Source organism: Atractosteus spatula, chromosome 18 (genome assembly GCF_055471065.1).
Source record: "Atractosteus spatula isolate fAtrSpa1 chromosome 18, fAtrSpa1.hap1, whole genome shotgun sequence".
Lineage (NCBI taxonomy): Eukaryota > Metazoa > Chordata > Actinopteri > Semionotiformes > Lepisosteidae > Atractosteus > Atractosteus spatula.
Genome location: NC_142723.1, coordinates 12,036,290 through 12,052,727, shown reverse-complemented (window position 1 = coordinate 12,052,727; position 16,438 = coordinate 12,036,290). Strand labels below are relative to the sequence as shown.

Genomic DNA, 16,438 nt, shown 5'->3' with positions numbered 1-16,438 from the left:
TCATAAGGAATTTTAATTTACAGCGTAAACAAGAGCTGTATTCATCGAGAGCGCTTTCTGCTTTGAAACGGAAAATCACCCCCTACAGCCACCAGCAACCCGCAAAAGAGATGACTCAGCAGGCGTGATTTATATCATATGAAGCGGGTGAAGCGCTTCAGTCTTCTTAAGAAGCCGTTTTTGAAGGATTGTCCGGGGTTTAGGAGGGGGTATACATAAAAAAAAACATAATGTAAGTATGCGTTACAATAACATACCGCCCGGTCTCGGAAGGGGAGAAAACGGAAAACTGTCAAGACACCTGCGGCACAGCGAAGCCGCACTTTCCTGTCAGCGTGAGCGTCAGGATCCCGAGGACTGATGGAGGCTGCGGGATTACTAACCCCTAACCCCGCTGTCAAAGACACTTAGTACCAGGAGTTTGTTAGGGTACTTTTTTTTTTTTTTCGCGTGCTGGGTGGAACTCCCCGTCGCCACCCCCTTCTTCCTGGGCTCGCCCAATGAGAGAGGCCAGGGGCCCCTGCGGGCTCGCTGATTGAGGGAGCGGGAGGGGGCGGAGGGGACGTGTGGCGCACACACACTCGCACTGGGGGCCGGTGCCACTCGGGAGCGCTCCGAGCAGCTGGCGTGCGCATTTACGCGAAGCACTGAGGGTCTGTGTCAGGGGGGCGGGGTAGAGAGCTCGCACAAACAGCGGAGAGGCGGCCCACATTGTTGTCTCTCCCCGCAACTTTTCTCTGCATGTACTGGAGGGGAGGGACGCAGAGGCGCAGAACAGGTTGTTTTCCCCACAGCGAGAACTCCAGAAAAAGAAAACCCGGAGGGACATGTGTTCGGGATTATATGGAAGTCCAATGCCTCCCTTGGTCGTCCCGAGGAGTCGCAGTTGTGCTGACCAGGTGAGTTGTTTTTAAACTGAAATCGAGATTGTTCCACGGGACTCCCGAAGCTGGAGAGCAGGAACAGATGTCAGGAGCGAGCGAAATTATTTCGGAGCGAAACTGTATTCAGTTTTGAGAACATGGTGCTGGCCTAAACTAGTTTCAAGTAAGAGAAAGCGCGTTATAAATGAATACCCCAAACAGAAAAAAGATGCCCATAAACAGCGATGTGCATCATGTGATATATGTAGACTTTTAGAGGTATACGAACTGTATTTCTTGTTAGTATACATGATTTATTTTGGGGGAGTTTAATTGGTATAATTAAGGTGAGGATAGAAGCACACAAATCTTTGTGATTTGATGGTAAAAAGTGCAAGGTATCATTATATACAATATCAATGATGCATTGCACTTATACAACTTTTTAATCCAGAGGAATCTCCAAACGCTTTTCATAAATGCTCCGATCTTCACTTCAAGACTCTGAAGGAAGGTCGCAATGTGAATGAAACTTTGAAGAAATCCAACTAATGCTTATTTTCTGCTCAAGCGGCAGTACTCTTGACAGATGCAATACTAACTGACAACACAGGAATGATCGTGAGTTTACAAAACTACTAGTTTTTGAAAAGGGGGGGGGGGGGGATACAATTCCAGCACGTCAAATCGATAGACCACGAAAGGACGTCTTTTCGTTTCAGCAAACGAGCATTTTTTAAATCGTCTTTCAGTGCTAAAACTGCAGCACGTCAGCTCACAAACGGATCAAGACGGCTCTTTTTTCTCGTGTTATTTTGACCATGTTGATCATGTTCTCCTCCATCGGTATCGAGTGTCTGGACTCCGTGGTTAATAAACGGGCTGCGCCAGTAAAGTGTGTTTGATCCTGTCACCGATACAGCGATGGATTATTAACACGCTGCCGCTTTGAAGCGGAGCGCCAGCACAATGGCACCGCGAGTCTGATACTCCTCGCTGTAATGAGAGCCGTTTTGAAGAACGCGGCGACCGAGCTTATAATACATTTTTTCCTCTTGTGAAAGACAAATCACCGAAATTAACGGGAAGTCTAAGTTACCAGGTAGTTCAACGCGAAAAATCGTTTCCCTGTTTTCGTAGTTGAATGCGCTTGGTGCTGTGTGGTCTATAGTGTTCGAGATACGCGGATCGAGTTAAAAAACTTACTCCATGCCTGGCAGATAGAGAGCTGTGGTGACTTGAGATACAGTCCCGTAACATCCTATGAGACAGTGATGATGCAGATTTAGTTTTGTAACTGAATAGCGAACAGCGAGGCTTTGTTCATAAAGGATTTGATTTATTTGTTCTAAAGTGCCCGTGTACACAAAACAGACTGATCGACAAGTGAGTATAAGTGAATATTAAAATAATACCACCAAAGCGGTGTACATAAGAATAATCAGAAAGCAGTACATATACTGAAAAGTATCAGGGGCAGCCATGCACAGCAGAATTGTATCAAATCTTATGATGGACATCTGTACCTGTGGCTTTCTACGAGTTAAGAGGCAGAAGTCAACCCTGACAGAAAGCTCTTTAGAGTGACAGCCCAGGGACTGTGTGGATTGGAAACCAGAAAGATCTGTAACCTCACAATATCGCAGCTAACTCAGTTCACTGGGAGGTTTGTAGTGTGCTTCTAGGTGATCAGCTGGCCCATCACTGCTAGGGTGAAAGAAACGAGTTTGTTGTAGGAGAGCGCCTCCTGACTGAAGAGCCTCAGATCTCTGTTACAGATAGAGGCCTCTGGCTTTTCGCGCCCAGCCTTTTCAAAGTGATTTTAATTAAAGAGTAATGTAGTAGCTACAGTTCAAGTCCCACCTCCTATCCAAGAATAACTGAAGCAGGCTGCAGACTCAAGTTTCATATTAAATCACAGCAAAATCCGTTTAGAATTTCAAAGTAGTTGCAAAATATGGGTATAAAGGGGTTGGAATGTTTCAATGGAGGCCCGTTAGGAAACTGAAAGGAGATGAAATTTGGACCAGTATTCCTTCCATGCTTCACCTTAAGGAGAAGTTTGTCTCTCTCTGTCCAGGGTAAGTGTCCATTTCCCATCTACAGTTGTTTTCAAAAGTATTCACCCAGTGACACATTTCACATCTTTTTGTGTTACAATATGGAATCAATGTATTGAACTGTGATGTTTTGCCATTGATCGATACAAAAGACTATATAATGGCCAAGTGAAAACAAAATTCCTTAGATCCTCCTAAATTAACTATAAATATAAAACAGAAAAAAATCTGATTGCACAAGTATTCATCCTTTTTGCCATGATGCACCTCAACAGGTTCTGGTGCAACACATGGTCTTTAGAAGTTCCATAATTAGCTGAGTCCGCAATTAAGGATCTTCACATCAGTTCAGGTTAAATACACCTATTTCTGGGAAGACCCACAGTTGATTAGTACAGCTTCCAACACAAAATATATTATGAAGACATAAGGAACAGCCAAAACAAATCCAGGATAGGGTTATTAGGTTATACCCAATCAGGGGAAGGGTATAAGAACACTTCCAACACATTGAACACTCTTCAAAGTGCAATAAAGTATTACAAACAAATGGAGAAAACATGACATGACTGTGAATAATGTGGAGAACAGGACACCCTCAAAAACTCAGTATCTGGGAGAGAAAGGCACTAATGACAAGAGGCCACGAAGAGACAATGACAACTCTAAAGAAATTACAGTCTTCCACGGCCGAGATGGGAGATGCTGTGCGTACGACAACATTAACCTAGGCGCTTCACAAATCTGGGCTTCATGGGAGAGTGGCAAGATGAAAGCCATTGTTGGAAAAAAACCTCACATCCATCTCGACTACAGTTTGCCAAAAGGCATGCAAAACTCCGAGACCAAGACGTAAGATGATTCTAAGGTGTGATGGAACCGAAATTGTCCTTTTTAGCCTCTATACTAAGCGCTATGTTTGGCGCAAGAATAACGGTGAACATCACCCTAAGAACACCGTCCCTGCTGTGAAGCATGGTGGTGGCAGTGGCAGGCTATGGGGAGTCTTCACTGCATCAGGGCCTGGAAGACGTGTGAAGAAAGAAGGCGAAACGGGTGCAGCAAAGTACAAAGAAATCCTGGAGGAAAACCTGCTTTATCTTCCAGCAGGACAAGGACATACAACCAGAGCCACACTAAACTGGCCTAAAAACAAAAAAAGGCAAAGTTCTGGAGTGGCCCAGTCAAAGCCTGGACCTTAATCCAACCAAGAATCTGTGGCAGAAGTTGACAATTGCTCATCACTAATGGTCCCCATCCAACCTGAGGGAGCTTGAGAGATTTTGTAAAGAGTGGACAAAAAGTGCAGCATCCAGATGCAATTTTAATAAGCTAATAGAGATGAAGAGAGCCAAGAAGACTCAAGGATATAATTTCTGCCAAAGGTGCCTCTATGCCTCTACCAAATACTGACTCATGGGGGGGGGGGAGGGGGATCTACCTAATTTTTTCACTTTGACATTATGGAGTGTGTTGTGTCAATTAATGGCAAAAAATGCCAATTAAAAACTTTACGATTTCAAATTGTAACAATAAAATATGAAAGTCGTAGTTGGGTGAATACTTTTGGTAGTCACTTTGTAGCGAACCGGACAGTTGTAACGCGCTATACTGGTGTGAAATTTGACACAGAATAAAAATGACCAGGCTACAGTTTTTGTTCTGTATTCAACCCTGGAGACAAAGTTGTGGTGAACTCCACAGGATCTAGCACACAAAGACCGTGAGATTGCTTTTCTCTCCTTACTGTGTATAGAGAAGAAGAGCCAATGTACAGCTTCTTTTAATGTGCAGCTATGAATTAATGTAATGTGATATGAAACCGAAGTGTATGACATGCTCTCCAAGCAAAATGCTTGCACGGGGATTCATATCAAAGCGTGGCAAAGACAGTAAGGGGATACTGAATTACAGAAGCAGTGCATTATCCACATTTCCTAGTAAGCAGCCAGCACGGTTTTGGCTTTGATCAGCTCACTCAAGTGGTTTGAGCCAGACATTTGGCACCCAACAACAGAACAATGCCTAGGAGAAGGTCGGTTGTTTTCTCAGCATTATTAAAAGCTCATACAGAGGCAATATTCAGGAGGATGAAGGAACAGAACTGAAACAAGGAGCTGTGTCAGTGTTCTTGGTCTCATGGAACGAAACAAAAGACAATAGCTGGAGAATCCTGCCAAATTCCAGCTACTGTAGAAAGAACTGATAAGACAAACAAGACTTGAGGAACAAAGTAACAGAACAAGCCTAACATGGTCATTAAGAGACAAGCAGCACTGTATCAGACCCTGAGTTTGTACCCAAACAGTTAAACGCTGCTGTCAAGAACGGCGCACTTTTATGAGAAGGGGAGCTCAGAGGACGTTTTCGGCAGCAGAAGCTGTATAAGGTTTACAAACGTCAAATTGCAATGTAACACAAAAGCCTCAGAACTAAAAACACTTCTAAATTATAAAGTCGTGTTGCATAAGGATCTTATTGAGATATTTTCCTCTTTGTCAGCAACGGAGGTCAAAAGCTTGTATAAGCTGAGGTTTTAGCTTCCCTAGAACAATTATTCAAGGTTGGTACAGTTGTTACAGCGGCTTTTTTTGCAGCATTGACTAAACAAGCGCGTACACACCAGGAAGACCTGTTTGTGCAAAATTTCATTTTTACAGCAGCTTAGCTTGAAACGCTTCCTAATACACTGCCCACATTCCTAACGCCACCTCTACATTCTTCAGAGAGCCCTTGTTTGCTGCCCTGTGGTATGTGAACTGCCAGGAGTCTTGCCTCGTTGTTGCTAGGAGTGGCAAGAACGAGGCAATCTCTCAATCTCTCAATCAACTGTGCTCTGCCATCCAAAAAGTTCCACTTTGTAAGCATCGAAAAAGAGGCTTCGTGAAATTGGCTAAACTCAATACCAGTTTTGCAAGACAAATGCATATTACGCAGTCTTTAAAATGTTAGTAGCAGCTGGAATATTTTACCTCTTCAAGAAGGCTCCCCGAAGTCAGAGGGAAGACATCTTCCCTAACAATTTAAATGAATGTTCACTGAAGCATGATGGTTTTACATGACCTGCTTTGGGATTACCCAACATTCTCATTGGCACAGGTGAAGGATCTCTTCCAGTTTTGCTTCTAAAGCGTGCAGTGCTGCATGAAGTCAGTGTTAATGCCTCCAGGGTAGTTACAGTGAATTGAGATCATTCTCCTGTTTTGGTTGCTGTGAGTGAAAAGCCAGGTGTAAACTCCAAAGAAGAAGTGTTTGTGCTGGGCAGGAATGGGTGGGGGAATTTCATGAAGAGGAGTGCTTGCAATTTCTGATTCACACGTAGCACTCTCTTCAACTAATGGGAGCCCAAATGCTACTGTCACGTGTGATCAGCTTTCCTCATGTGCAGTTTGATCGACCAGAGAAAGGAAGCACAGTGCAGCTAAGACAGTTTCACCTGAAATGTAGTTAAGCGGTAAACTGAGGCTTTGAAGGACTTTTTGAAAGAAAAATAACAACACATACTAAGTAGTATCTCAGCTACATCTGATTTCAGAGAGCTTCCGCTATGGTTGTCTGGTGTCATTTCTGGTGTCATTTCTGTTATTTTGCAATATTTGTGTTCCTGAGAATCACGCTGAAATGTGTGCATTAGAAACACTTGTTATATTTACGGAGTTCAGGCTGTAGAGAGGAAGAGCGTCGTAGCTGATCACCTTAGTCTTTGCTAGACGAGCACAAATCCAGCTGCCAAATGCAGGAAATTCAACCAGTACTGTGACCTGTGGGAGCAGGTTTCTTTAAGAAATGTATTCTTTATTTCATTTATTAAGGTTGCTGTAGCTGGGTACATGATGAAGAGAAACAGTGTTTTGTAGAGGCTAATGCAATGTACTTGCAGCAGGATCTCTAGTATTGATTTGACCGGCCTGTTAGCTGTTCAGAAACACTACTTTGCACAGGTTAGCAGAGGACCCTTGAGGATCTGAGTGGCTTTCTTTGGCCATCTTCGTAATATTTTGCGTTATAAGGTGACGCGTTAGAAGGGATGCTCTTTCACCCAAGAGGCCACTGTATACAGCCACAATAAAGAAAACCGGGTTTATTAACGATATAGTGTTGGTAATCGGTAATGTACCACATCAGATAATACTGTACATTTTATTAGAAGACACATTCGGTACTAATTTTAAAAAAGATGAGGCTTAAAGTTAATGGTTTTTAAATTTCTGATTTCTCAAGGAAGAGTTAGGTCATACCTGTGTGCAGTCTCATTCACAATGCAGCCTGGCTCCTAAATTCATGCAGCTGCAAAGTAAATTTCCCGTCTCGCTGTTTATGCAGACAGTTGGAGAATTTCAGACTATAAACTCTTTTGTCTGGACTAAAAATAATAACAGCGATTATAAACTACAACAAACATTCATAGCAAAACTAAATATAGTGTTCTAAGAACCACAGGGACTGCCGAAAGAAATTATCAGGCATGTTTTGGGTTCTAATAGCAGAGGTAATCACTTTGAGAGACAGCAGTTATTACCGAAAAAATAAAGCTGCTTTTCCACTCTCTTTAATGAGAGCTGGCTACAAATGAGGGCTGTTTTGGAAGAAGTGGTTTGTAAAGAAAGTGAACTAAACTAAAGTATAGTCTTTTTTTCCCCAAAAACAGGTATGATCTAATGTGAGACTGCTTACCTGTGAGTGTTTTTTTCTCCTGAACCGTCTCAAAGAAGAAAGGCTTTTATTCTCCCTAATTATACCGCCATACAAAACTGCATTGAGAATCCAGGTTCCCACAAACTCTGAATCTAGAAAAAACAAACACTGCTGTTCTCTTTTAATTTTGACTTTTGATGGCGAATTGGGGCTGCCACAAACGGACTTATTTAGCTGTTGGTAAATCCAGGTCTGCCTGTGCAGTTCTCCTTTCATGGGCAGACGGATGAGCGTGTGAATACATGAGATCAGAAGGATGTTGTTCTAATTTTATAATCCCCAGTGGTTTTGCAGGACAGCCCAGAAAGGCACACGTGAAGCACACTAGTGGGATTACTGAGATAGGAGAACACAACTAGCAAACTCATTTATTGCAATCGCAGGTAAATGTCAAGGATGTGCCTTGCGGACTGCTGTGTTATTAGCTCTAAGAATGTAAAAGTGGAAAGCATCCATCTAGCTTGTTTGATCACAATCAGTTAATTGATCTGAGGATCTCATCCAGCTGCTTCTGGTGAGAAGTCAGGACATCGTCTTCGACAACGTGGCTCATCAGTTTGTTCCAGACTCCTTTGTCAGAGACTGATCTCGCTTTTAAATTCCTTTAGCTCCCAATTGTGTCCTCTGTAAATGTTATAGTGGAACATCAGGTTGAGCAGTGTTGTGCACTGAGTCTGCGAAGACTCTTGCTCAAAAGTTGGTTGAGTTCTGTTGGAATCTGCAACAAGTGTTGGTTTCTCTGCTTACAATATGAGACACTTTCTTGGAGTGCATTCACAGCTCTCCCAGAAGGCCTATACACACTACAGAGGAATGTCCCTGTGAAACAGTCCAGGAGACAAAAACCCAGATAGTGCTAAGCTTGGTTTTACAGTATAATGCAACATCAATACAGAGTGCCTGGAATATTCTAACATGGTTACTTTCCTCCTGGGCTTTGTATCTTAAGCCAATTGTTCAGAAGCTCTGTGCAACATCCTTCATCTCAAGAGAGACTTCAGGAGAGTTCTCAAGTTTCAGGTGGGATGAGTTGTCAGTTAGGCTAATTAACATCACTGTTTAAAAACACAGTATGAGAGTGTTTATTGACTGTATGGAACAGTAATGGAGACCAATGATATGCCTGACGTGCAGTCTTTCAAGTGGCACGTCCATCAGCCTTTGAAAGCCAAATTTGCCCGTGTTTTTGCTTAACGCTTGAGTCTCTTGAGCTGTACGTACCTATTTTGTGCAGGCTTCTCCTTGCTTATTTCTTAAACCTATTCCTGTCAACATCCTTCACAAGAAGGCAGTTGTGATGCTCATAAAATAAATCTTAACTCTGATCATCTGGGTATCATAAATTGTGCGTTTCTGTGCCACCACAACTTCCTACAAGCTGTGGCTGTCCAGAGAAATTGTGATTACACGGAAGGTGAAACGGCTACTCAGAGAGACGAAGAAAACCCTGGCACAGTTCAGGTGTAGAAATGATAGGAACGGCAGTATTCTTAAGTGATTACTTCCCACGCGAGGTGAGTCCAAGGCACATCTCTCTTGGAAGCCAGAAGCTGTGAACGAAAGCCTGCAGATGATATGTGGTTGGGACTGTTCTTCACTGGGAATGGTGGGAGTTGCAGTTTTTAAATAAAGAGGAAAGCTTCCAAATGCAAGTCTAAAGGAGTCCAGACAGCTGAAACAGCGCCGGCTTTGTACCTCCACCGATGCAGATAAGCAAGATGTGCAGTACAGAAAACCTGCAGATGGGTCACTGTGTTAACACTGATATCACGGTATGACGAAACTCAAACTGCTTTTTTAGGCAGAAGAAACTCTGAAAACAAGAAAGCAAGGTTGCCTTAACTTTGCAGTAGTGCTTATTTCTGGAGCACAGGCTCTGTGAGGCTAAATTCACAGTATTTAGCTAAGCTTTCTAACAAACTTTAAAAAAGGGTTTTGAGAGGCATGGCCAGTTTTTTCTTAATGTACTTTTGAAGCCTGGATATTTACAAAATCCACTTTGCTACCATGAGAAGTCTAGACTTGAGAATTCCTGGAGTCAGGTTTGGGGAGAGCAGGTTGATAGGGGAGTGTCACACGACCAAGCCTGAAAAAGAAAGGTGTGGTCCTCTTTCCAGACAAAGAATATCCCAGGAAAAAAAATCCCTGCTGTCTTGCCCTATCTATTGAGCTCCTCCTGCTGCCTGTCACATTCCTTCATCTCAGCCTGGGCTCTATTCAAATGCACCCAGAGAATTAGTCACCTGAACGCGTCTTTTCAGCAACCAGGCCCTGCACCTGTCTCAGGGACCAAGAGCGAGGGAGGTTCTGAAATTGCAATTCTACCCCCACCTCCCCCCCTTTTCGCTGTTCCCCCAGTCCCAGATCCCTTTGCCTCGCCTTCCAAATAACACAGACTCCGGGATGAAGGCAGCCCTCGGCCAAGCGCTGTGTGCGTCTGCGAGTCTGCGGTCGAGCCCGAGCCGCGCAGTGCCAGAAAGGCTCCACAGTAGCAGGTCACGAAACAGAACAGAGGCGTGATCCAGCTGCTGGCTGTGTCCTGTTGCTGACCACTGCCAGGCAGCTCTTTACACAATTCAATTAATCGGAGCAGGGAGGGATGAAGGGAAGCAGCTGTTGTGTAATGAAAGGCTTCCCACCACATGAGAAAAGAAAAAAAGACTTGAGATACAAACTAATTATTTGCTTAGCAGATGCCCTGACTCACGGTGACATACAATGCATATAAAGTTGATGTGACATTTAAGTGCAAAGAAAAACAATTCAGCAAGCATGATAAATAAATAAAATGAAAAGGCTTGCACAAAGCTGGGAGTGGAAAACAAAGCCGAACAGCAAAGACTAAAACAATATTAAGACCATACAGAGTGTGGACACAGAATAGAAATGTAGACACCCTGTAGGTGTGTGTTCCTCGTTTACTGTGAACAAGTGCAATTTCCACATTACACATTGTATAAAACACAGCAGATTTGAAATATTGTTCTGACTTTTCCGTTTTTTCAGCTCTTAAATCACAGAAAAAACACCTGCTATTCTGCAAACTGAGGCTCAAGCAAACTGATCAACTGATTAAAAACCACTGGTGGTATTTCAACAATGCTGTTTTTGAACAAATACTTGACAGATCAGTGGCATTCTGTTGGAGAACTCGGCTAGATTTGGAATTAAAGTCTGAATCGAACTTTGTCTATTTAGCCTTTAAGAAAAGGACGATTTTTGACAAAATCAGAAACTCATATTTGCCACAGCTGCAAAGAAAACATTTAGCCTCCCTTTATATCTGATCAATCAACAATGCAAACAGGAAGATATAATGTTATTTCATTTTTTGTTACTGTTATGATGACTCTCAAGATATGTATTTTCCTAACCTTGTTCTGCCATGAACTGATGGGGTCAGTCATCATCATACGCAGTCACTATTGGGCAGTTATGGTAGGGTTGGACGGGTCTGAACAAAACAGACATGTGATTGGGTAAATTGAGTGGAGGCGTGTTTCCTCCTAGAGGAAACCTCTCCAGTTAAAGTCTGAAACCAGGCTACTTTTCCCATATCTGCCAGGTCAGTGCTATAGTGAACATGGAGAATGCCAACAGCCAAGGTCCTCTCTTACCGTTTACAATCAATACCTATGTTTAATATAGGTTCAGATACCATCTAATGGTAAAAATCCACTTGTACTTACAGTATAATGTTATATACTGTATAGTTAATATATGTAACTGAATCTGAGAATTTCTGCCTCCTCTGATGAGCCACAGATACTGTAGGATCCAGCCTTAACAAGCTCAGCACATATCCTACACTTGGCTACAATCACCTCCCGTTTGCACAAAAAACAAAGGGGATGAGTTAGAGAAGGGAAGGGTTATCGCACAGCCTTCTGTGACCTCGGCATGAACCCCTACAATGTTGTCATTCCTCCTTGACTCCCAGCAGGACCTGGGCTTTGAGGTTTTTATTTCCTCGCTATAAATCTGGAGCTGAAAGGCTGAACTCCCAAACCCTGCTCCCTGAGTCAGGAAGAAAGGAAAGGGGGGCTGGATCTTGCCAGCTAAGATTGACCGTGCATAAGAGAATCCTGCACACTCTTGCCAAAGAAAACAGGCAGCTCATTAAAAGGAGGGAGACAAGTGCATTGCTCTTCAGAAAGCACCACACCGCTCCAGGCAACAGAGGAGAGGATAGGCATTGTTACTGAAACAAAGCTAAAGGGGGCATTTTAATACACGGGTCTGTTGCATATTCCACTTCAATATGGAAACCTTCTTGACGAAAAATTAGCTGACAGCACTGAGAAGGAAACCATATGACACAAAGCAAAGAAATCTGAAAGTGGGAAAAGAAAATCACTGTACTGCAAATCTCCAGTTTAGGTATGTCAAGATGTCTACTGATATTTTGTATTAGATTATTAACACCCGACGGAGTCTAGTTCTGATCAAGGTGAATTGTCAGTCAAGATGGATAGGCAGGGGAAGATTGGTATTTTACGTTCAGTGCCAGAGAATAACAACGCCTTGTCTCCCCTGTCTTTTCAGCTGAACCAGTGATCGGAAGTGAAGCCCTGCAGGAAGATCGCTATGTGGAGCTGTATGTTTTACAATGAGACAGATCACAGTGTGGACCACCAGCTCTGCCAGGACTTCGGGCTCGTCCTGTCCGTCTTCTCCCTCATCTACCTCATTGTGTGCTTCCCCGTGGGGCTGTGCTACAATGCTCTGCTGGTGGTGGTCAACCTCTACAACAAGGTCTCCATGACCATGCCTGATGTCTACTTTGTCAACATGGCCATCGCCGGGCTCGTCCTCAACATCGTGGCCCCCATCGAGCTGCTGGGACCTAGCTACACCAGGTGGCCCATCTGGGACTACAACAACGAGATCTACATCACTTTGCTCATACTGTTCAATATCTCCTCTTTGGTAATCATGTACTCCACCACCCTGCTGAGCCTGGACTACTACATCGAGCGCGCCCTGCCGAGGACGTACATGTCGAGCGTCTACAACACCAAGCACGTGTGCGGGTTCATCTGGGGCGGGGCGGTGCTCACCAGCTTCTCCTCCCTCCTGTTCTACGTGTGCAACCACGTGTCCACCAAAATCATCGAGTGCTCCAAGATGCAGAACAAGGAGGCGGCCGACGCCATCATGATGTTCATCGGCTACGTCGTGCCCGCGATAGCGGTCCTCTACGCCTTGGTGCTGATACTGCGGATTCGGAAAGAGTCCACGCCGCTGGACCAGGACTCCGGGAGGCTGGACCCTTCCATCCACAGGCTCCTCCTGACCTCAGTCTGCATGCAGTTTGCGCTGTGGACCCCCTACTACATGACACTGCTGGTCCACACGCTGTCTGGGGCGCAGGGGAGGTACCTCAGCAGACCTCAGATAACGGTGTATTATTTTGTCAGGTGTCTGGCCGAACTGCTGGCCTTTTCCAGCAGCTTCGCCATGCCGCTGACATACCGGCACATGAACAAGAACTTCCCGCACAAGCTGCAGCGGCTGCTGGCGAAGCTACGCTGCGGGAGGCCGGGGTGCTCGCACGAGCGCTCGGCGGTGCAGCAGGTCGTCGCCTAGGAGAGGCCGCGCCGCCACCGCCGCCGCCGCCGCCGCCACACTCCCCTCGAATCTGGAGTCGCTCACCGAGGAGCGGCAGGCCAGAGCAGCAGACGCCCCCCGGGGAAATCGGAAAGGAAATAAAACGGCCGCCGATCGCGGAGGAGTCCCGGCCAACCTGCGCCGTTTTCGTGGACTTGAGCGCGCCGGGATGCTACGGGAATTTGTTTGCATCTCTTTCAGAGCTGGCTACTACGAGGAAACCACTAAGTGCTTTTTTTTTTTGATCGTGCAAGCCACTTTGTTCCAACCATGTTAATAATTACAGATTCCCCTCTTCCTCCTTTCCCCTGGTTTGCACCATCCAATTCCAAGTCCACTCAAGTCTTAAAAAAACAATACACTTCATGTATAACACACACAATACCTGTACCTCATATTCACCCTGGGGCATTACGTGAAGAATCTCTCAAACTTCCAGATAAACCCCAAACAAAGTCTCATAAGCTATAGCAACCAATTGTGGCTGTACAGCATTCTGGGATTTCTGGGAAAGTGGCCGTCTTTGTGGGAGAACAGAATTTAGGGTGCACAGGAGACGTGCAAATGGTTACACGTCTACGTGCCCAACAGCTGGCCACCTTCAGGAAAAAGATGTGCTCAGCAAAGTAAGCATCTCATATTATTCACGGCTCAGTGAAATAACATTTCTAGAAAAGGCTCTCTGTCTCCAGCGGTGCTTATTGAGTAAATAATGAATTACAGAATTGTAGAGAAAAAAGGAAAAATGTTCGACACTTCTACTTAAACCAGCAATCAGGATGGTTAATATATAGACCCATGTGTCTTGAGTCTTGAAGTATTTCAGATAACACTGTATGTCGATACAGCCTAAATAAATGAAGAATCATTCCCTGCTGGGAGATGTTTCTCTGATCTACTCAAACACTATTCAAGCGTGGGTTTATCTAGTAACCTGACAGGATGATGCCTGTGGATAAACTTTATTAAAGTGTCACAGAAGAATAGGACCAAGAGAGAAATATTTGAGAGTAGCTGGTGTTGACCCACAAACAGCTGGAAGGAGACACCCTGCCCGGTTAATCTTTGCTTCTTGTGAGATCAAAGTCCCATGAGTAATTCCTGACACTTTGAGTAGGGAGCCAGAGCTGTGCCAGTACAGTGTGACTGCTGAATTAGGCCGGCATCTCAGGGCAAGAAAAACAAACTAGCGTGCTACTTGATTATCGATCGGGATCTCAAGAAGTAATAACGTAATAAAACACTTCTTCTCGTCTGCCACTCTCATGTGGTAGATGGACAAACTGATGATAAAGTTGTAGTTGCTATAAATGAATGATTTCATGGAAAAAAAAACTATTTGTGGAGAGTGACAGCTTATGTCTGTACCACAGATTCAGAAGACATTCAGTTTAAAAGCATTGCTTTGGAAGAGTTGCTAGTTATTGTACTTTGCACCACCTACGTCTCGTATGAAACCTCCCTAAGACTGTCCCTTGGATTCTTGCCTTCCTGGAACAAAGACGCCCACTGAAAACCTGAGCCCTCATATTGTCACGACCTCTTTCGGTCATCACAGGCACGGCGCACAGGACTCCTCCATGAATAGAAGAGCCTATAGAATATACAGTCTACCAAAATATATATATATATTAAAAAGTACTGTAAGAGTTTTTTAAACCCACTTATGTAAGCAGAGTGTAGAATTATTTAATTTTCATGATGTGAAAGTGCAAATGTGTGACCTTTTTAATGTACAAATGACTATAATTTGTAAAAGCTATTTGTATATATAAAATGATGAAGTATCTGTATATATTGTACCCTAGAGGCTTAACAAACAGAGACCAGTACAAAATACAGTATTATTTTCTCACAGAGATATATTTAGATACTTTAGTTGATTATCTACAACACTTGCCTCTAATGAGTTCAAGACTGTTAAACCAATAAACTAACAGTGTGAATATTTAACACATTGGCTTTTGCTTGTTTTTCTCCAGTTCTTGTGAGTGTCCCAAGATGTGTGTCTCTTACTCAGTCGCATTCTGGTCTGTCTTGGAATTCCATTGTACCACAACGGAGAGCAAAACCAGGTTAATGACCACGTCTGACTGTAGAAATGTCACAGTGAGACATCCACGCTTAGCAGTGTGTGGAATATGCCTGCAGTGTTATCTTGTTTGCATGCATATAATTCTGTAAACTTCAAAGGAGATCTTTAGAAAAGGGTGCAGCCCTGTTTTCAGATTTTTCCTTTTTATTTCTGATGGATCTGGGTTTAAACACAGCTCAAGAGGCATGACTTTCTCATGGCTTTTACAGGATACAGACCCAAACTATGCTTAGTGGACTGCCTGGCCTGAAGAATCATTTTGGGGTCCTGAGTATTTGAACAGTTATTGATTGGAAGAATTATTGATTTTCACAGATCTTTTACCACAAGAGTACAAACATGTTCCACTATAGGTTTTCAAAAAATAATTAATTTAAGTTTGTGTGTTCAGGTTTAATACCAAACAAAGAATTAAAAAAAGACATATGGTAATAAAAAAAATGGAAACTTCATGTCACAAGTGTCAGTCAGCATCAAAACACGTAAGAGGGTGGTTTGAATCCTTTATATACAATGCGATGTATATATATATATAATGCATGTTATGTGTTAAGAAGTGATCTAATTAGGATTAATATTACTGTATTTAAGCCTCTAATGCTAAATCATTAATAATGATTTGAGTGTAACTGGACCTGTTACTTCATAGCAGATAACTGTATATGGTACACAAGTTATATTATAATATGCACTTAAGTACATTTACTGCTCATGCAGAATTATGGTTAAGAAGTGGAAGATTACAAACAGGGAAGCATTCAGCCCAAGTATTCAGGAAACTGGTTTCGACAACATGGCTGTGATGGTCACAACTATTTCAACGGCAAAACCAGCCTTGCTTTCACGCAAGAGGTAGGCCTTTTTAACTTAGGCAACCTTTGTTTAACAATACAGTAAACTGCCTCTCGTGACCTCTCATTGCTGAGTTAAAACTCCCCATTTCTTTCCAGGACTTGGCTCTTTGAGATCAGTTAAGCGCGGATGCGCAAACTGAACTGAGATTAATTGTGCGTTACCTTTGCAACTGTGCAATAAGTTGCTAGTTTCTCATGACAGGCGGCTCCAGACATCAAAACGTGGGGTTAAAGCGGTGTAATGGTGGAGATTGATGCATA

At 43.5% G+C, this 16,438-nt stretch overlaps 2 protein-coding genes across 2 annotated transcripts in view; one reads left to right on the top strand and one right to left on the bottom strand.

The window, feature by feature from the left end:
* The window catches only part of chlsn (cholesin), a 132,087-nt gene that overhangs the window by 49,832 nt on the left and 65,817 nt on the right, over positions 1 to 16,438 (bottom strand). The gene's annotated exons all lie outside the window — the stretch shown is intronic.
* gpr146 (G protein-coupled receptor 146) lies at positions 590 to 15,181 on the top strand. The gene is made up of 2 exons (XM_088937018.1): positions 590 to 899; positions 12,164 to 15,181. The coding sequence occupies exon 2, from the start codon at positions 12,206 to 12,208 to the stop codon at positions 13,205 to 13,207; it is 1,002 nt and encodes a 333-aa protein (XP_088793144.1). The 5' UTR covers positions 590 to 899; positions 12,164 to 12,205; the 3' UTR covers positions 13,208 to 15,181.